Source organism: Nannobrachium achirus (genome assembly GCF_963921795.1).
Source record: "Nannobrachium achirus genome assembly, chromosome: 21".
NCBI lineage: Eukaryota > Metazoa > Chordata > Actinopteri > Myctophiformes > Myctophidae > Nannobrachium > Nannobrachium achirus.
The window spans coordinates 24,084,021-24,106,310 of record NC_137828.1 but is presented as its reverse complement, the minus strand read 5'-3'; the positions used below and the strand labels follow the sequence as shown (position 1 = coordinate 24,106,310).

The 22,290-nt window shown below is 41.8% G+C and overlaps 1 protein-coding gene across 1 annotated transcript; it reads left to right on the top strand.

The window, feature by feature from the left end:
* Positions 1–1,407: 1,407 nt before the first annotated feature.
* Positions 1,408–21,466, top strand: LOC308306835 (carbonic anhydrase 1-like). Its single transcript, XM_080751885.1, has 7 exons — positions 1,408–1,542; positions 2,323–2,520; positions 8,747–8,865; positions 10,505–10,597; positions 11,680–11,742; positions 12,395–12,550; positions 18,910–21,466. The coding sequence occupies exons 1-7, from the start codon at positions 1,509–1,511 to the stop codon at positions 19,027–19,029; spliced, it is 783 nt and encodes a 260-aa protein (XP_080608011.1). The 5' UTR covers positions 1,408–1,508; the 3' UTR covers positions 19,030–21,466.
* The last annotated feature ends 824 nt before the right edge of the window (positions 21,467–22,290 follow it).

The window sequence follows — 22,290 nt, the reverse complement described above, 5'->3', positions numbered from 1 at the left end:
AACAAAAGCACATTATAAAATTATCTTTATCAATAGCTATACTAGTTACTTTGTAGATTTGGATTATTATCACAAAGCATAAGAACCAATTGAACCTATAGGACTACTTATAGGCTTGAAAATAGCCGATATATAGCCTATGGTCACAGCTTCCTATGTGATGCATTGTGAGCTTGTAGATCTGCTATTTTCTAAAGATCTTTAAAAAACAATTACATTTGAAAACTTGTGAAATGGGATGTTTCATGCATAATGAGTAGGCCTACTTTCTTACTTTTGAGACTTTAACTTTAAGTACATTTTGATGCCATGTTGTCGAGATAGTATCTCCACATTGTGTTATTGATACTTTGACTTTGACATAAAACATGGTGAACACACCAGCATGCATAATGTATGGTCTATAGGACAGAGTGTCCAATACTCTTCACAGGCTTCCCAAGCATGTCCTTAAGTGGATCACACTAAGCAAAACAGCACGATTAATGTTTGATGCTGCTGATTAAAGGTCATGGGATATGGCTGTGTGAAGCAGCTAATTCCATGTAATCCTAATGCCACTGATGGTCATGAACCAACCTATATATAGCTCCTAACCAAGTAAATCCAAGTATGATTACTAATCCAACGAGTAAACTGCTGGCTAACCATTGGTTCTCATACATGAAAATATGTCAATAGGCCTATCAATTCAAATATTTCATATTCCATTATAGGGTGCAAACTGGGAATAGGCCTACAAAAAGAAGGGGAAAAATTATGCTATTAACGAATTTTGCTGGGGACCTCCGAAAACCACCGGGCTATAAGCAATCCGGCCGCAAGCAGCCTATTTAATTATCTGCCATCAAATCAAACTCAACGCATCATCGCATATAGGCTACTGTGCAATACCGTTACTTCTTACTTTTAAATGCTGCCAACAGGCGAGAAGAAAAAACGCTCTGCTGCACCAGCTCATTGCCACCATTCTGAGAGAGAGGGGGGGGGGGGAGACATAGAGAGAGAGAGCCTATAGAGCGATGGTGCGCGCGCGTGTGTGTGAGAGCCTAGTGAGGGTGCGCGTGTGTGACTGTGTGTGGTGTGTGTGTGAGAGAGACAGAGATAGAGAGTGCACGCGTGCACGAGCGAGATAGGCAGGGGGAGGGGGGATCCTCCTCATCGATATCGCCGTAATACTGCGCGCAACACCAAAAACTCCTCCTCGCTCGTGTTGCGCGTTACGTCCAGCATGCATGTGGTGCCGATCACACACACACACACACACACACACACACACACACACACACACACACACACACACACACACACACACACACACACACACACACACACACACACATATCGTCCGAATAGCAGCAGAGCGTATATAAGGCTGTCAGCTGTCACTGGAAGGACACTGGCTGGTCTGCACTGTCGGGTGAACGGACGCACTTATCAAGGGATTACAGCTCTCTCTCTCTCTCTCTCTCTCTCTCTCTCTCTAGACACCCGCGCCTATTACAATAATGTCTCACGCATGGGGATACGCAGCGAGCAACGGTGAGGAGAGGCACTTTAACAACACCATGTACCCACACAGTTAACCAGGACCTGTTAATGATACATACACATACTGTACATACCTGCGGACTGCACACAGTCCATGCATTTCACCCTCGCCTCGAATGATTGAATGAATGAAAGAAAATTGCGGGCAATTTTCTTTCTTTCATTCATTCATTCAATCATCATCCATGCATCTTTGCAGATTTTTTTTGCATGTTTCAATCACCTCATCTCCATTTAATCCATGGATTATTGCTATATTTTCTTTCTTTTTTTGGGTTAATGCATTTGAATATGTCTTCAAACACATTTATTTGTCATTTTAGGATCCATAAATGGGCTACTTTTGGCATTTTAATCACCTCTTCAATCACCTCATCTTTAATCCATGGATTATTGCTATATTTCTTTATTTTTTGGGTTAATGCATTTGAATATGTCTTCAAACTAATTTAGGCCTATTTGTCATTTTAGGATCCATAAATGGGCTACTTTTGGCATTTTAATCACCTCATCTCATTTATAGCCTAATAAGCATGCTGCTTTCATTCATTCTGTAGGCTATGTTTTTTTTTACCGACTTGCAAAGCTGGTCAATAGATAGACAGCCGATGATCAGAAATATGAGATATTATAAGAATATATACTATCATATACCATAATACATATCATAAAAGGACTGTGTAATTTCTTGTTTCTTTTTGGGTTTATGGATTTGAATATGGCAGTTTGTCATGTCTTCAAACACGTTTTTTTTATGTAATTTTATTATAGGACCAGATAAATGGGCTGCTAACTTCCCCATCGCCGATGGCCCCCGCCAGTCTCCCATTGACATCATACCTGCTCAGTGCGCGTATGACGGTGCCCTGCAGCCGTTGTGCTTGAAGTACGACCCTTCCACGTCCCTGGACATTCTCAACAACGGACATTCCTTCCAAGTGACCTTCCTCGACGACAACGACAGCTCAAGTTAGTGGTGGAAATTAATATTTATTAATATCAATGCATGAGAGAGGTTAAGTGACCCAGCATGCAGGCAGGCCTATAGCGCCCCCCCCCCCCCCCCCCCCCCCACACACACACTGTTATATAGGGGAATATTTAACAAAAGAAAATAGGCAACTGGTGCAGAGAAGGCACGTGCACACATAGACATCAAAGGGGGCTTGAGCCCCTGCCCTTTTATCTGTCTGTAAAAAGTGCTCTCCAGACCATGAATGCAGTTTTTACTATGGTGAAAGAAATGCAAATGCCCTCTTTCCATGTAATCGGGGGATATCTTTAGAAATAGTGTCAAATCCTGGAATAAATTCCTTACCAAAAAAAATCTTCACCAATGTGTTTGTAAAGGTGTCTAACACATCTCACAAAGACTGAAATTCAGTTTCCCTAGGAAAATCTTTGACAGCTAGGGTAATTCTGGGTCTCATTCACTCACTATACACTATACTATAGGGGAAAAAATCACTCCCAAAAAATATGCTTTAAGTGGGATGTGAGGTGTCTAACTAGGTGTTTTTAATTATTCCGAATCCATTGCAAGCATTTGTTTTGCACCAAAAACATTCCTTGGGCTAGAAATGGACCCCCATACCACTGTGAAAAGTGATGACTCATCACTAAACCATCATTTTATGGGCTGTTTTTAACCCAATTAATGTTTTTTTGTGCAAAACAAATGCTTGCAATGGATTCAGAATGATTAAAAACACCTAGTTAGACCCCTCACATCCCACTTAAAGCATATTTTTTGGGAGTGATTTTTTTCCCTTAAAGTATAGTGTATAGTGAGTGAATGAGACCCAGAATTACCCTAGCTGTCAAAGATGTTCCTAGGGAAACTGAATTTCAGTCTTTGTTAGATATGTTACTAGACACCTTTACAAACACATTGGTGAAGAAATATTTTGGTAAGGAATTTATTCCAGGACTTTTTAAGATATCCCCCGATTAATGCCATACCTGAGCATTCAAGAGAATTGCCCTGTCCAAACTCTCCTGAACTTATTTGTGTAGAAATCCATGGCGTTATGCCACATCGGCAGTATTGACTTGATTATGTTTAGTTCAGTGTGGTATCAAGCACCGAAAATAGCCGACCTCCAAGCTCAGGTCGGCGCACTGCGGCGCGCTGCGGCGCGTTGTGAGCTTGGAGGTCTGCTATTTTCGATATCTTCACCAAAAGGCCTTTTTAGAAATGTCAGCCCCTGGCTGCCTCTCTAACATTCTCTGCACGTCCCTGGTGCAGAGACTTGGGAATTGGTCAAGGGAGATCCAGTGAAAAAGCCCATGCATGTAGACAATAGTGAATGAATTGGTAATGAAACCCTGTGTGAAGCTTTTCCCACGGACAGGCCTTTTTCATATTCCCAGTGAGGTCAGTGAGCACAAACAGAGGGTTCTCTTTGCACAAATGGGACCGGTTCTCCAGACTTAGTTAACCATTACATGGTTCAAGTGCAACTGGAATGTGTTTAGTAACCAAATAAAACGAGCCTGCAGTTTTTCTCACTATAATGATGTGCAGTTGAAATTATAAGGTCCCCTCTTTTTTTGAGTGGCGCTGAACGCTCCTACGTCTGGCTTTGTTTGTCCGTCCCGCAGAGCTTGGCATTGGCCAAGCTTTGTGATGTTGTTTCATTGTTGGTTGAGCTTAGTGATTCTCAAAAGTGTTTTGTGCCAGGGACCCCCAGAAGAGAAGCTTTGTGTTAAAAAAAAGAATAATCAAAATATAATTTGTGATATTCTTCAAAAATAGCAGATGTACAAGCTCACAGCCGGTCACTTTGTGCCACGCTGTGAGCTCGTAGATCTGCTATTTTTGCATAGCCAACATATAAACGGATAAAGCTATCTATAATGCATTAGATGAGGCAATGAAACCCCATGCATGCACACCAGTCGCAATTCACAAAGTCAGGCAAAGGTGACAGATTGCTTCAGCCTTTTTTTGGTGAATGAAAGAAACGAGGATAGCAGGATAAGTTTCATTCTTTTCCGCTAAACATTCGGGCTATTGTGTCAGCCTGTTGTAACTGGAGATTATTTTTTGCATGTCCTTGAACTGCTCTCGTTTATAAGAGGTCTTAGTTTGCAGTGGTGGAAAAAGTACTGACATGTTCTACTTAAATAAAAGTATCAATACTGCAATATAGAAATATAGTAAAAGTCCAGAATTCAAAATGTACTTGAGTAAAAGTACGAAAGCATTGGCATCTAAATATACTTAAAGTACCAAAAGTAAAAGTATTAAAATGTTTGAAAATAGCATATCTACAAGCTCACAACGCGTCGGCTATTTTACATTTTTATGTATAAAATAGGGCTAAAGTGGATTAATGTATTTTGTTTTATAATATAATCATTTATATGTGCAAAGTAACTAGTAACTAAAGTTTTCAAATAATTGTAGTGGAGTAAAAGTGCAAAATTTGGATCCGAGATGTAGTGTAGTAGAAGTAAACGTATTGGAAATGGGAAATACTCAAGTAAAGTACAAATACCTCAAAATTGTACTTTACACCACTGTTAGTTTGAATGCTGTGACGTAATCAGTGTTGCAAAAATATTTAAGAAATTGCATTGTGAATCGGTGGTGCTTGTGTGGTAGAAACAAAGAGAAAAATAATTGCATCAGTGTGGATTAAAAGCACTGACCTGCACTAAGAACAGATAAACTGTTCAACGATGACTTAAGTGGTATAACCTTAGTATGCTTATTTCAAACCATTAAATTGCCTTTAACATAATCGTTGCTGTCAGACAGAAACCTCTTATCTCCATATTTAAACTTTTGGGGTTTTTTTTCTCGCAATTAACGCCCTACTTGATCACATACTACAGTGTCACACAAAAGCATCAAAAGTAGCAGAACTACAAGCTCGAAACACGGCATGAAGTGACTCGTTTTGAGCTTGTAGATCTGCTACCTTTGCTGTCTTTTGAATTTGAATCAGTTTTGGACATATGGGGTTTCCACCCGGCAGAGACGATATAGCCTAGGGACTAAGCATACTAGTCATAGTCATGTGTGTGTGTGTGTGTGTGTGTGTGTGTGCGTGCGTGCGTGCGTGCGTGCGTGCGTGCGTGTGCTTGTGTGTGTGTGTGTGTGTGTGTGTGTGTGTGTGTGTGTGTGTGTGTGTGTGTGTGTGTGTGTGTGTGTGTGTGTCATGCACGTGCACGTGAGTGGAAAGTAGACAGTCTGTGTTTCATTGTATTGCACACTGTTCAAGCTTTATGTAATTCAGCTGGGCAAGGAAAAGTGGGCACCTTGATATAAAATTATCTAGATTTGCCTAATATTTCTACTAAAGCCACAAACTGCCACAAAACCTGTATATCCAATCATTTTGGGGCATAAACAAGAAGTTGAAGGGTCAATTAGCTCTGATAATGATGTACCATGCATGTTCAAATCGTGTATACTTGTTTTGTGACATTGTGGACAAAAACTACCATCCCACATAAAGAAACAGCTGTAGTTTGCCTGACATCAGAGGAATCAGCACCCACATAGAGATAGACCTATAAATATCAGCCTCATGTTTGTAAAATAATAAATGAATACAAAATGTCAGTGAAGAGTGGGGTAGATCTTAAAATACCTCAGTATCATCATCCTGGGATAAATCTGATCGCTTCTCAGGAACTCTCAGACCACATCCAACAAATAGGAAGTTTGCCTGCCCGCCCCTGTGGTGTCGTGTGTGTGTGTGTGTGTGTGTGTGTGTGTGTGTGTGTGTGTGTGTGTGTGTGTGTGTGTGTGTGTGTGTGCGTGCGTGCGTGCTTGTGTGCGTGCGTGCGTGCGTGCGTGCGTGTATGCGTGTGTGTCTGCTTGTTTGTGTGGGCCTGCACTATGTGTGTTTGTGTGTCATGTGTAGCCTGCTACTGTAACTACAAAGGCAAATGTTGCATCAGTCAGAGAGAATCTTTTTATGTCCTGTCTTTTTATGTCCTGAAAGAAGAAATTGCATCAACATACTGTAGTTCCCACGGACCTGCAGTAGCTGCTTCCTTTTCGTTTAGATGTTCTTGAACTATAAACCAAATACTGTGTTCGTAATATTGCAACATTTCACCTTTCGTCTGTCTAAGAGGTTGTCCTTGAAGTAGGCTATCACTGCTTGATCTCAAATTCACACAGGGCAAGTTATGCGTTTAAAGGACAACTTTGTTGTTGTTTTTTTACAAGGGTTCATATTTTAGACTGTAATTAGAGAAAAGAAAAAATGAGTGTTAAAATGTTTTCATTTACTTCATTCTATCGTTTTAGCACGCTTAACGTGCCCCCATGCGTACACATGGGGGCATGTGTACAAGTGGCTAAATATGTCTTTTTAAACACAATAAGCCTGCAATTTCTTTATTGCTATTTACAGTAACCCCTTTCACATCTGTCCATGAAAGATTGCAGTGCATCTTGGGAATGGGCTTATTCTGTGTAAAAAGACATATTTAGCCAATGTACGCATTCCCTCAGCCACTGAAATCTAAATAATTAAAATCTCTAAAACGATAGAAAGGAGTAAATGAAAACATTTAAAATCTCATCTTTTATATTCTTTAATTACAATCTAAAGTATGAAACCTTGTTGTAAAAAAACAAAGTTGTTCTTTAAAAAAAAGATCTTTATTTAGACAGGGCCAGCCCATATTAATGGAGTTGGAACAACTTAAGTTCGGGAGGAGGTGTGGCCAAGCAGAGGACAATCAACTACTTCTAACCAGCCACTGGTAACTCCACCCATGCCACCCTGTGCCAACCACTCACCCGTCTCCTATCAAGCCGACAACTCCTCCTCCACCAATCACGGTGGTATAAAAACCCAACTTGAAAAAATGGCAGCGTGCATAGTTTCCAGTAACCCACCCTCCCTCCCTCTTCTTTCATTTCTACCTCTATCCTCTCTACAGGTTCCAAGTGGGGTCTCTCTACATACCTCAGCACGGACGCGTGCTCTTGACCCCTAAGCCAAAGTACCTGGGTCTGCGACCCCCCGGAACCTCCCCCCTCATGCCTGCCATCCTCCGTCCATGCTCCTGACCATCGAAGCTGCACACTACAGGCTTGCGTGTGGTGATGACCTTCGATGATCATGCCAGCACCCCAAATGTCATTCTCGTGCCCATGGCGATCTAAGCTGCACACTACGCGCTTGCGTGTGGTGCTGACCTTAGATGACCACGCACTCAGAGTGTCATTTCACGTCCTTGGCCATCCAAGCTGCACACACCATGCTCGCATGGTGCGTGACTTTAGATGACCATGCTGGCGCCCCCATGTCATCCATGCCCCGATGACCAAGCCGGCACCTACGGCATTCATGCCCCGATGCCCGTGCCATCTCCCCCATGCTGTTCGGGGCGTCCTAGCCATCTAAGCCGCACACAGCACGCTTACGTGTTGTGATGTCCTTAGATGACTATTTCGCACTCAGCATCTTGGCCATTTATGCTGCATGTCCCATGCCATGCATGCGATGCGCCCATAAACGACCATACTCCAAAAGCTAAATGTTGTTTGTGCCCTTGGCCATCTAAGCCGCACACTGCACGCTTGCGTGTAGTGCTGACCTTAGATGTACATTAGCACTCTGCATTCTTGGCCGTTCATGCCACACATCTCATGCCGCGCATGCGATGCGTCCATAAACGACCATACACCAAAACCTAAATGTTGTTCGTGCCCATGACCATCTAAGCTGCACACTGCACGCTTGCGTGTAGTGCTGACCTTAGATGACCATTAGCACTCTGCATTCTTGGCCGTTCATGCCGCACATCTCATGCCACGCATGCGATGCGCCCATAAACGACCAGGCTCTCGGTCTTATAATAAACAACCTTAAACCTATATTTTGTCTGATGCTTGGTCTCTCCTAGTGAAATGAACATTACATGATACAACATGTAGTGTAAATACGCCGGATTTAGCAAGAATGCTAATTTCCCCCCATACAGAGAATAAGCAACTCCAATTTATTATAAAACAAACATTAACCACTTTACCCCATTTAATACATAGGCTATTGAATGCAGGCCTTTTACTTGTAACGGGTTATTTTTATATTGTGGTATTGCCACTTTTACTGAAGTAAAATATCAGAGTACTTCTTCCAACACTGGTTTTGACATGGCAATGTGCTTGTCCGTCCGTCCGTCTGTCCGTCTGTCTGTCTGTCTGTGTGTGTTCCAGCGCTGACAAACGGACCCATCTCGGGGACCTACAGGCTGAAGCAGTTCCACTTCCACTGGGGTGCGTCTGACCTCAAGGGCTCCGAGCACACGGTGGCTGGGGCCATGTATCCCGCCGAGGTAGGGAAGGACCCAGGGGCGTCATTTTGGGGCATCAGGGGATGGCAATTGCCACCCCCTAGTGGTCACGTTTAACTTCAATTAGTTGATGCATAGCGTTGTTGTCGGGTGGAAACCTTGTATGTCCAAGACCTTTCGTTTTGTATTTATCGTTTTAAAAATGAACTAAACTAGTGAAAATAGCAGATCTACAAGTACACAACGCCTCGCGGTGCGAGGCGTTGTGTGCTTGTAGATCGGCTGTTTTCACTACTTTTGTGCGACAGCCTTGTATGATGAAGCAGGGCTTTACTTGGTGAAAAAAACGTACAAACTTGAAACTTGGAGATACGAGGTTTCTGCCCGACAGTGACTATATTAATTAACCACTTTCAATGTGGCATCCCTATTTTGGGAATGTCGTTATGAACAAAACATTTTCAAACATTTTCTCTTTTCGCTACCAAACAAATACCAAAAATAGTTGATCTACAAGCTCTCAACTCGTCACTTGGCGACGTGTTGAGAGCTTGTAGATCCACTATTTTTGCTATTTGAGAAATGGAGCTTACGTGGAAACTTCTTTTTTTGCTATTTCTTTCTGAAATTATGCCTTTGGAACGACCAGTGGAGCCATGCACACAGCTCACATGTCGTTGCTGTCTAGCTAGTCTCGCACGGCCATACCGTTGCCTCCAATAATGCTCAAATGCTTCCGGTCATACAGTGTGAAGCAAACGGAAGCTCTGAAAATGCATCAAGCAATAAAGCGGATGTAACGCCTCCTCCTCCCTGCTTCCTTTTCGAAATCAAAATCTCATAAGCATATATAGCTTGCTGGTTAGCAGAAATGGAAATAAAAAAAAAAAATGTAAAGATATATATTGTTTTAATGAACACCCTACTTGATCATGCAAGATCAGGTAAGCTTGTTGTCATTTCTTCTTTGTTTTAGTTTTCTTTTTTTCTCTTTGTGCTTTTTTCTTTGTTATATCTTGCTGCTTGAATCCTTTGAAACCATGGATATGTGCATAGGATAGGCTTCTACAAGCTCTAAGCTTCAGCCTAGTCCTTTTGGTCATCCTAACAGTGTAACCAATGATTTTTTTTTTTTACATATATGATTGTGTTGTATGTTTTATTTATGCTGTGATGATCAAATAAACTAAACTAAACTACTTGATCATGCAACAGTGTCACACAAAAGCGTTAAAAGTAGCCGATCCCCAAGCGTTTCAAGCTTGTAGATCTGCTACTTTAGCTATTTTTGAATCCTGAAAAGTGACAGTTTTAAACTTTTGTGCAAGTAGTAGGCTAAATGAAACCAGAGTGCTTGCTCAATTCATCTTTTGTTTGACTATCAAGAACATTTTTTCTTTTCCTTTCTTATCTACTGGACAATCTTTCCAAAGTTCTTTTTGTTGAATAGTAGCTAAACCTTTCATTCCATCGTTTGACCACTGAATGAAGGTCCCCAGGCGTATAAAACTCACCCAGATTCACGCTGAACAACAATACAAAAGGCCCTGCCGCAGCCCAGACAGAACTGAAAGGATTCCCAGGGTTTCCAAAAAAAGGAGCAAATCTCTGAATAATCTATTTACGAATGGCCTTTGTCTCTCTCTCTCTCTCTCTCTCTCTCTCTCTCTCTCTCCCTCAGCTCCATCTGGTGCACTGGAACACCAAATACCCCAGCTTTGGTGATGCTGCTAGCAAGCCTGACGGGCTCGCTGTTGTGGGAGTCTTCCTGAAGGTCAGCAGTGATGTTTTAAATCATTATACTCAGTGGTGTGTTCCAGTTATTTTCCGTAATTATTCCCTCCCACACGCAGGCACACACAGACATCAAAGGCGGCTTGAGCCACTGCCCTTTTAACAGTGTAAAAGCTGCCCTCTCCAAACCACGAATGCTGTTCTTACTATGGTGAAAGAAATGTAAAATGCCCCCCTTTTCATTCCATGCCATACCAGAAGCCATGCAGCATTCAAGAGAATTGCCTTGTCCAAACTCTCCTGAACTTGAATACAGCATCTTATGTTGAAAGAATTGCCCTCTCTGTGTAGAAATCCATGCCGTATACACGATATCTCCAGTAAAGGTTTGATTATACTTACCGGTAGTTCAGTGCAGTATCAAGCACCGCAAATAGACAATCTCTAACACACATGCACAGTAGTGTGGTCACCGAATGAAATAACCACGTGGTCACCAAATGAAATAACCGTTTCTAACATACTGCATGTGTGAACTAGGCCTACTTCAAAAACTCCCATGGCCAGCGGTCATTATCACCTCAGTAGCCACACGTAAGCCTTCAACTCGGACGCCACATTATCACATGAAAAAGGCTATTTACATATTATTTTTTCCCCCATATTATATAATTTTTACATTTTAAATTTCTCCCCCCAGGGCTGGCAGGTGGGTGGGTGGATGGGTACATGTTAGGGTTTGTTTTGTCTTGTATTTTGTTGTATGTTGTGTTCTGTTCTTCGATTTGTTGTTTTATGAACAGTATCCCTGTATGTCCTGTATTTTAAAATGAAAATATATAATAATGAATAAAATAAAAAAGGTTATTTGAAGTCCACATGCCCTCAACCCCTGGCCTCCTCCTGCGTATCAGATAGGCTACCTCAGATCTGGTGTATACGATTTTTGTACGATTTTTCCGGAACAGTATAATACATATACTGTATATAACGTAACACGGTAGAACCCAACACTGATTCTACTGGTACAGTCGGTATCATAGTGCTTTACTGGACCTAGAAAAGTATTCTAGCTTGCCAAAAGAAAATACTTAATAAATCAAACAATTGTTTCCCCTCCAGATTGGTGCTGCGAATTCCGCACTTCAGAAGCTGCTTGATTCTTTTGATGCCATAAAGGCCAAGGTAAGTCTATACATTTTAACACTTTGGTTACAGCTGTATGTGTTAACAGTGCAGGAACCAAAACCCCAAAAGGTGACTACACCCCTATCCTGGTTGTAACAAGGAGATCTTGTCTTGATTCATATCTTTATCTTCATGAAATGGATTGTCACAAGTTTAACTTTTACTGCAAATGTCATTAAATTGATCCATGAAGTGACTCATCTCATATAAACCGTGTCACACACTCATGTTGCCCATGTTCATGCCCACACCGATAACTTCGGACTACGACTGTTGTAATTCAGGAAATTCGAATTCCGTAGGGCAGAACACCCTTGGCTTTCACCCTATTCGGCCCATTTTTCAAACACAACATTTTTTCCAGACAAATTACCTTTTTTTTTATATTATTTCTCTTACACAAATAGAGGCTTTTCAATACAGTAGCAAATGACTGAAAACTATTTTTTAATCAATTCTCTTACAAAGATCCTGTATTTTCTTCTCTTTTCGATTCAAATTGTCATCAGTTCAAATCGATTAAAATGTAGGATATATCGTTACATGCCTAGAATAGACGGATCCCAATGTCAGGACTTTTCTAATATTTTCCTTCTCGATGGTTGTTGTCATTGTTTTTTAACCCCACTTGATCGTTGCCTGTTCCCAGGGCAAACAGACGTCCTTCCCCAAGTTCGACCCCACCACTCTGCTGCCAGGCTCGCTAGACTACTGGACGTACGACGGCTCTCTGACCACGCCCCCTCTGCTGGAGAGCGTCACCTGGATCGTCTGCAAGGAGCCAATCAGCGTCAGCACTGAGCAGGTAGGTCTGGTGTGGCCACATCGTCGTCGTGGCTCCATTCACGCTGTAGTCGGTATAGAGCTGGGTTTGGTTTGACTTTTTTGGACACACTCCAAGGGTCTGGGAATGCATGACTTCATCTCTCCTTCATTGCTGTTGAAATCAAGGAGTTGATTGTTGAGATTAGCAGCACGGCTGACACATGAGATACCCCTTGTAGCCGAATGAAACACTATACGAGAGAGAGAGAGAGAGAGAGAGAGAGAGAGAGAGAGAGAGAGAGAGAGAGAGAGAGAGATAACCAACCCAGAACAGTATGCTTCTTCATCATATTTAGTATCAATACTGCAATATAGAAATACTCTGTTACAGGTAAAAGTCCAGAATTCAAAATGTACTTGAGTAAAAGTATGAAAATGTAAAAAGTACCAAAAGTAAAAGTACGGGGGGAAAAAAATAGCCATTGTATAAAATAGGGCTAAAGTGGTTCATGTATGTTTTATAATATTACTAGTAAGTAACTAGTAACTAAAGTTTTCAAATAAATGTACTGGAGTGAAAGTACAATATTTGGATCCAAGATGTAGGGGAGTAAAAGTAAGAAATTGGAAATAATCGAGTAAAGTACACATACCTCAAAATTGTACTTAAGTACAGTAGTTAAGTAAATGTCCTTTGGTACTTTACACCACTGTTCTTCTTGTTATTTTGTTCTGTATAATCAACCGTTGGCGGCCAGAGGTGAATGGAAGTCAATCCCACCTGCATTAACATTAACATTATCACAACAAATCGTTTAATTGTGTTTGCGCTTTCTTACATGAGTAAATAAACACAGTGCGCACATACACAGTACACCTATACAGTGTGTATACCATGCTCTACATCAGGGGTCTTCAACAGGGGGCCTGGGACCCCCAGGGGGTCCTCAGAGTTACTACATCCTTTGCGTGATAGAAACTTTTTTCTCCTTTTTTTATATTAACTGCTTAAACCCTAGCGTCCATATTCTGAGAACTAAAACAACAAAAATAGCTGATCTACAAGCGCAGCTCAAGGCGTTGTGAGCTTGTAGATCGGCTATTTTCGGCAAAGAGCTTCGGTGTTGGGGAAAAAGAGCAGAATAAGTATAGAGTGAAAGGTCAAGTTTATCAAGTATTGACGGTTCAAGTGGTTATAAATATCTGGAAACACAAAATCACATGAACCCAAAATACACTGGTGATTGTGCTGTCAAACGATGAAACTATATGGAATCTATGGGTTGTGGGGGTCCCTGCTTCATCTCTCTCTCTCTCGACAAAGGGGTCCTTGGCCTGAAAACGTTGAAGACCCCTGCTCTACATTATGTGTAATGTAAACACATACTGTACATCATGGCCATATAATTACAAACCGAGTGCGTTGCCTCTGCCCTTATCCCAGTAATAATCTTTACAATCAGTCAGCCCTACAGTATCTCTCTCTCACCTTCTCTCTCAAGTCTGCCCTTGCAGCAGGAGTCTTTAAGTCATGTGAAAATTAACCGTGCGCGGCTGTGTGTTTTATGCCAGCCAGTCAGTGTCTCAAGAGTAAACACAGGGATTGTGTACATAACCTTTAAACATGTTGCCATACAGACCGGGCACAGCTGATAAGTCCATTCAGACACAGAAAAACCAATGTTGCTAACAATAATGCTGTTGCTATTTTAAGCACGGACGCTTGATAACCTCTCCCGGCGTGACACCGCTATTGGAGAAATCGAGATATTCTCATTCATATATTATTTTCTCCAAAGGCGCACCACCATCAGGGTAGAAATGTTGTCTATTTTGACCTGTTATGTAAAAACAGTTATGATAGGGTTGGGATATCCTGAAGGATTTTAACGATTGCGGGTTCCATAACAATTTCCCTGTAACGGTTTGATTCTGTAACGGTTCCCTTTAACCATTCCATTTACTTTTTATATCTGTTTTATCTATTAGTTTGGTCATTAAGGTCCACAGAATGAGAGGCCTGCTCTGCCGGAAACATCGCGAAAAAAGGTTATGGCCATTTGTATATTCACTGTCCTATAGACTCCACTATACAGGAAAAGAAAAATATATAAAAAAGAAGAAATCTGCTTTAAGTAGCATGCAAGGGGTCAAACTATGGGTTTTTCATGATTCTGAATCCATTGCAAGCATGTGTTTTGCATGAGAAACATTCCTTGGGCTAAGAATGGCCCCACAAAACTGTGAAAGGTGATGAGTCATCGCTTTTCTTTTGATGAGTCATCACTTTTCACGGCAAGACATCACAGGTTCAACCCTATTCCTTGAGCTATTGGGCCTGTGGGTCCCCGACTAGTGGTCTCTCCTGAAGCACCCTGCAGGTCTCTCCGATAGTGAGAAAGACATTAGTGTGTTCATGCTTGAATTCAGATAACGCAAACGTGTGAAACTAAAAGATGTACATCACAGCCTTGTCTTTCCTGTCACAGGAAACAAGAGTGAGGGCGGGTTCCAAATGTTGTAAAGGTGCTGCGCGTGTCACTTCCTCGTTATCTCTATTAGCTGGAGCTGTGCAGAGTTCACCCTCTTGATCTCTTCTGAAGATGAGCAGAATGGCAGCACACAGCGTCATAACGACCACTTCAATGATTAACGCTGCTTCTCAAATATCGTCGTTGTCGTGTGGAAACCTTGTATGTCCGAAACAGTTTGTTTTGTATTTATCATTTTTAAAATGATTTAAACTAGTGAAAACAGCCGGTCTACAAGCACACAACGCCTCACACCGCGAGGCGTTGTGTGCTTGTAGATCAGCTGTTTTCACTACTTTTGTGCGATGGCCATATGATGAAGCAGTGCTTTTCTTTGCGAAAAAAATTACACATTTGAAACTTGGCGATACAAGGTTTCTGCCCAACAGTGACGATATGTTCATATTAAGGACCTCCATATTGATATCGTCGCTACAGGGCAGAAACCTTGTATCATTATATTTACATTTTTAATAATGCCCTACTTCATAATACAAATGTTGCACAAAAGTGATGAAAATAGATGAGCTTGGCAGGGCTATTTTATTTTTATATTATATTATTTTCTCAAATAGTAATAAACGGTTTTGGACATTCGTTCATTGGTTTCCACACGACAGTGAGTGATCTAAAGGCTATCTGCTATTTTATCAAGGTTTTTCTTTTTTCCGCTCTTCTTTTTTTTAAGGTTTGCCTAATGACACGTCCAAGATAAGAACTGCCAAGGTTAAATCGGTTAAAATAAGCCCAAGAAGAGCCGCGATTAATTTGTGTTACTGAAGCTGATTGCTTGATCCTTGAGCCTTATAAACACAGATGTGCGTCTGAGTTAAGCACCAACTAGAGAGCCACTAAGCTTGTGAATTAACGGTGGGGAGAGAAATGTGCCAGACAGCCAGCCCAGCCCCTGACTCCAGCTTTCCATCAGCAGTGACGTGTGGGCTCGGTGTTGAGTGACAGTCACAGGCGGTCAGCATGCAATACTATTCTAGGCATTTGGTCATTACTCTATCCCAGAGAGACTAAAATGCCAAACTACATTAAGCTTCACTTCCCAAATCACCCAAGTTACAGTCAACCCTGACACAACGAAGGCCACGGCAAAAGTCAGTACAGATGTACGGTTATACAAATAATAGTAAACATGGACTTGTGGAATGGTTGTGGTAATATTTCAAAGTAGTAGTAAGCCTTGGCGAGCCGTGAGGCCCATAGGGCTCCTATTTCTGTATGAGGCAGCTTGACCCTGGACATGATATGTCACAGGGACCTAACCCCCCCCCCCAATCCAACCCTCGATGCCGAGTGCCTCGCAGGGAGGCACTGGGTCCCATTTTTATAGTCCTTGGTATGACCCCGGCCGGGGGTCGCTCCCTGACCTTATCCCAGTCTCAGGGATAAGTTCGAACCACAAGGCCACTGAGCTGCTTAAAAATGTTTCAAAGTGGGATTGTAAATGACTGGGCTGTAAAGACACAGCCGGAGGATCCAGGAGGATCATGTTTGTTGATCTTCAGTATAGTGTTGGTCAGTTTTACACATAGTCCTGCTTCTAATCGATTTGGTCGGTCTGAAAAAAGTGACATTGATCAATCAATCATTATCCGTCACATGCAATTTGAAAAAGGTAGCATTTTCTAAAATGCAGTGAAATGTATACAGGTCATCCACAAGGATAGTGAGCAATAAAACAAGACAAACAGGACTAAACTATCCTATAAAAAAATTATAATCAACGACTAAAGCACGTTTTCATTTTTAGTCCACAATAAATACATACAAAATGTCCATTTTAGCTTTCCATATACTATATAAGTGTAGTCATGTCCATGTAAGGCTAAGGTTGTGTGTTGTGTGATGAACTGCGCTAGTACAGAAGCTGCATGCACCCACGGGGTGCTCTGCAAAAGAAAAACAAAAAAAAAACACTGGACCCCAAACAGGCACGTGCACACATAGACATCAAAGGGGGCTTGAGCCCCTGCCCTTTTAGCCGTCTGTAAAAAAGTGCCCTCTCCAGACCATGAATGCAGTTTTTACTATGGTGAAAGAAATGCATATGACCCATGTGCAAACTCTCCTGAACTTGAATGCAGTATGTTGAAAGAATTGACCTCTCTGTGTAGAAATTAGGGATGCGAATCTCGACCACTGAGGCGATACGATACGCACCTCGATACACTGCCAGCGATACGATATAATTGCGATACATTGAAATCCTGCCGATACGATACATCACGATCCACCCCTGTTCCCGATATGATGCGATACGATTCACGATTCAAGCCCAAATCCCAAATTTACAAAACATAGCGACTATGTATGAAATTTAAATTCAAAGCAATTTATTGTTTCACTGTAGTATAGGCTCTGTCTAACAACCCAACATATAGTATTTTGGGAGAACACAAAGCTGCTGGCTATTGTAGAATTGTTTGATAACTAATCATATAGAAGGCCTATGTCATTATTAGTAGGCCTATATGTGTTCAACTGGGAGTCAGGGACCCCAATCCAGGGTTATTACAGGGGGCCTGCCAAATATTTGTGTGATACAGTAGGCTATAATGCCTAGCCTACAGCGAGGGTCCCTGCTTGATCTCTGTCTGAGATAAGGGGTCCTTGACCTGAAAAACAATAAAGTCCCTCCCTGGTTTGTATTATTATATTATATTATATTATATTATATTATATTATATTATTTTATATTATATTATATTTAATCCAGGATTATGCCATTTTTATAGCCAAAATGTTTTAAAACAGACCTACAAGCTCACAGCGCGTCGCATCCACGACGCATTGTGAGCTTGTAGGTCTGCTATTTTAGGGTGCGACACCCTTGTACTGCGATGTATAAATTAGGCTTCTTTCCCAGAGCAGAACAGCAGAGAAAGTGAGAGAGTTGCTTGCATCAACAGGAAAGTTGTAGAACAGTGACAAATACTTTGTTTTAAACGCAAGCAGTAGTCCTACAACACCCAGCAACATTGTTGTTGTGTGTGTGCTGTTAATATAGCGCAGAAGATGATCTCAATCAATTGTCCGTCGGAGATTCGCTAAGAAACGGCTGTTGATTACATATCACTCGATCAGCCTATGCTACTCTGTGACAACAATCAGCACAGCTGACTTGGATGTTATAAAGCTAAGTACTGTACTACTAATCTTGCATATTTTTAACCCGTGGGGCTGCTAGTTCGTCTGTGTTGATTTACTCGCATTTCGCTGCACTGTCTGTCTCCCTGGTCAGAGTGCAGATGTTGTCCGCCTGTCCGAGTCGCAGCTCGCGTTAAAGACTGGCTTTTGGGGAGGGGGCTGAACGGCTCGGCTGATGATGGTGCATTCATGGCGCCTCGGAAACACAGGATAGAATGAAATACTATAATGGAAGAACCGATACAACCGCGATATTTACAGATCCAGACACTCACGGTACGATCCATCACGATTTCGGCCGTCTATTGTACCGGTACACACTGAATGAACCGATTCACTCGTATCGCGGACGTTTGTATCGCGATTACGATCCGTACCGGTATATCTTCGCATCTCTAGTAGAAATCAAGCATCGGAAATAGCCGACCTCCAAGCTCACAACGCGTCGCAGCACGAGCGCGACGTTGTGAGCTTGGAGGTCGGCTATTTTCGATAGGCCCTTTATAAGGCCCTGCCTCCATTCTCTGCACGTCCCTGACCCCAAAGAGCGCTGAAACACGATGTGCTGCGCTGGGCAGGGGATCGCTGCAGCTCGTCTTCATCTGAAAGATGCATGGCAAAAGGCACTGGCAGCTCGAATAAAGTCTTTCTGTGGCCTCTCTCTGACTCTGTCCCTCTCTCTCTCTCTCTCTCTCTCCTCCTCTTACAGATGGACAAATTCCGTAGCCTGCTCTTCTCCGGCGATGGTGAGCCTGCCTGCTGCATGATGGACAACTACCGCCCCCCGCAACCCCTCAAGGGTCGTAAAGTTCGCGCCTCCTTCCAATGAGCCAAACCTCGCCGCCCCCCCCTGCCCTACTTTCGTAGACCTCCCCCTTCCCCCCATTTAGACTGCAGTGAAGCACAAAGCACACATATCGACATCATTCACTTTTTTAGTTTCATTGAAGAAAGTTTAATTGCCAATTATATCCGTCCCTGAAATGTAATGTAGACTGGGCTGTCTTACTGTGCGAAGGGAAAACTTGAAGGGTCCAGTGTTTTCTTTTTTTTTTTGTTTTGTTTTGTTTGTTTTTTCTTTTTATCACCCCCCCCCAGAGGGTGATATGAACCCAGCAAAGCCAAGGTGCCCAATCTGCCCAGACTCCAAATACTCCATGGCAGCTCTACAGCGCCTTGACCAGAATTTCGCACCTGGTTCTCAGCGTATCAGAGAGCGCCATGAACAAGTAGGTGGCAAAAGTCGCACTGCAAAAGTCCCGAGTGGTAGTTTAACTCTGAAAGGACCGGTAAAAACAATTTGGCTATTAAGGGTTCATTTGCAAAGAATAGATCCGTCCTTTTCCATTTTTTATGAATGAAATGATGTACATTTTTGTTTTTGTGTGAGATATTTGTCAAGCAGCTACAGTAGCCAGAAGAGAACGTTGATGCTTGAAATGCAGAAATAATATTAGCCCAAGTGATGCTTACATGAGCCAGAAGGCAGCATAAAACACAAACACTCCACAACAAGCAATAGGAACGTACAAATCGTTGCAGTCGGGCAGAAACCTCTTATCTCCATATTCTCTTATCGCTCTATAAACTTTTGGAGTTTTTTCGTTAATCAACGCCCTACTTGATCATCATCATCATCGTCATCATAAGTGTGATGGCCCTCATTGTTGATGTAGCACAAAAAGCATCAAAAGTAGCAGATCCACAAGCTCGTTTTGAGCTTGTAGATCTGCTGATTTTGCTGCTTTTGAATTTGAAATCGTGAAAAGTAACCGTTTTGGACATATGAGGTTTCCACCCGACGGAGACAACATGCAGGGTAGATGGAATCAAATCAAGGTGAAGAGACACACACACACACACACACACACACACACACACACACACACACACACACACACACACACACACACACACACACACACACACACACACACACACACACACACACACACACACACACACACACACACACACACACACACACACACACACACACACACACACACACACACACACACACACACACACATTCTGCCCGTTCGGCTGTAATCTCTGACTGACTGACTGACTGTCTGCCTCAGGATCACGGCAGCTTAATGAAACGCTGCAGTCGACTCCATCACACTCGATTGAACTAGAAAATCCCCCCCTCTCTCTGCCATACACACACACACACACACTCAAAGCAAATACGCACAAACACACACGCAACACAATCTGGTGCAGACAACGCGCTGGCTGTCCCTCTAGGCAGTTGTTGACCTGCTTATGGATTTCCGTGCTGTATGGCGCATGGCGCATGGATCGCTGCATGCACTGAAAGGACATGAGGACACATATCATCGTGGTTTAGAGCTAATAACTTCTGTGCTTTGACAGTGTAATGTTCAAACCCCCCATATGTAGTTGTCATCTCCTGTCTATGTATTCTTGTTTGCGTTTATTAACCACTTGAACTTATAGGGCCCTATCTTGCGCGTCGCGTTATCCCTAATGCCTAAACCTTTTTTGTAATTTTATACTATTATGAAAAAAAAAAACATTTTAAAATAGTGAAAGTAGCCAATCTACGTCGACACGTTGTGAGCTTTTAGATTGCCTATTTATATCTATTTAAAAATGGTTTTGAAAATGCCTAAAGATGGGTAAGGCCAGATAGGGCCTTATTCTGGGGTGAACTTTAAGTGAAAATAGAAGTTCAATGTGACTTGTTGTGAACTTGTAGATTTGGTGCAGACTAGAGTGAAATGCTAGACACAATCTAGGAAAAACCCTGGTTTAAGTGGTTAATACTGTTTCTGATAACTGGGTTCTGTCCTCTGTTTGAGAGCATGATATGCAAATAGAAGCATTTTTACATGATTCTTGTATTATGTTTTGTGTACAAGAGCTCTGCATTTGCTGTGTTTTCTTGAATATGGCAAGATGAGCGATTGTTTCCATCTTTTAAAAAAGAGTGATGAATTGTGTCAAACGACTAGGATGTTTTTGTCATGTGATATGATAATGCTATTATTATAAGAACTATGCCAACATGCCAGCTGATAAGTTTGTAAATGAGAGCAGAAACCATAATCTGATTGATTAAAGAAATAAATCCTGCCCTTTAGCATACAAAATTAGAATAAATGACATTTTAACCATGATGTATTTCCTGAAAGGATGATTGTACATTTTTAAAATAATCTATTATTTATTCCAGGTATTGTTAGGGCCCTCCAGTAAGTATGTCTTGGTGTTGTGCTATTTTGCAAAGTGGATGTTACTGGTTAAATAAATATATTTTGTGACTAATCTAAGCCTGCTGTGATTCATCCATCCTCTGGGTTTTCTTTCTCATCGCAATTCAGTGCTTCTGTTTTTTTGTTCTCCATATCAAGTAGACCGAATGAACAAGTACACCGTCTTTGTTATCTTCTCTAAACAATTATTAACACTTTGACTGCCACAATGTTAAGGGTTTTAAGGGTAAAACCCTTGCCACCATAGACGGCCATTCATTTTTGACGGAATAAATTGAAAATGGTAGGATGTACGAAAATTGACAAAAATTTCAGAGAATATAGAGTCGGAACCTTAGCTTTCACCATAAAAATTTCGTCCTGCTGTGGTGTTCTGCTGTGGAGAAACCTGAGGGAGAGCGAAAGCTGTACAGATGAAAAAGGAGCATCAGAAATTTACTTTCTGAGATAATTGAGGTCAAAGGAAAAAAACTTTCAGAAGCCCTAGAAACAAATTGGTAAATGGTACAAGAACACACAGTACCTCTAAATGAAGAACAGGGTGCAGGCCATAATAATGTAAAAAAAAAAGTTAAAAAAAGTTGTACCGTGGTCTAGTTATAAGGCAGGAAAGTGGAAGAAGCCAGGAGACTGACAGAGGCTCTTTTTTCATCTTCCCAGGATGAAGGAGAGACAGAGTAGAATCCACTGTGTTTTGACCTGGGATTTTTTATTCAAGCCTTCAGTTAGACATCAGACATCTCAAAAATAAAGATAAAAACTCTGATAAAGATAACAAAAAAAAACTTTACATTGCTGTTTCACTTCAGTATAGTTGTAGATGTGTTCCATTGCAATCATCATTT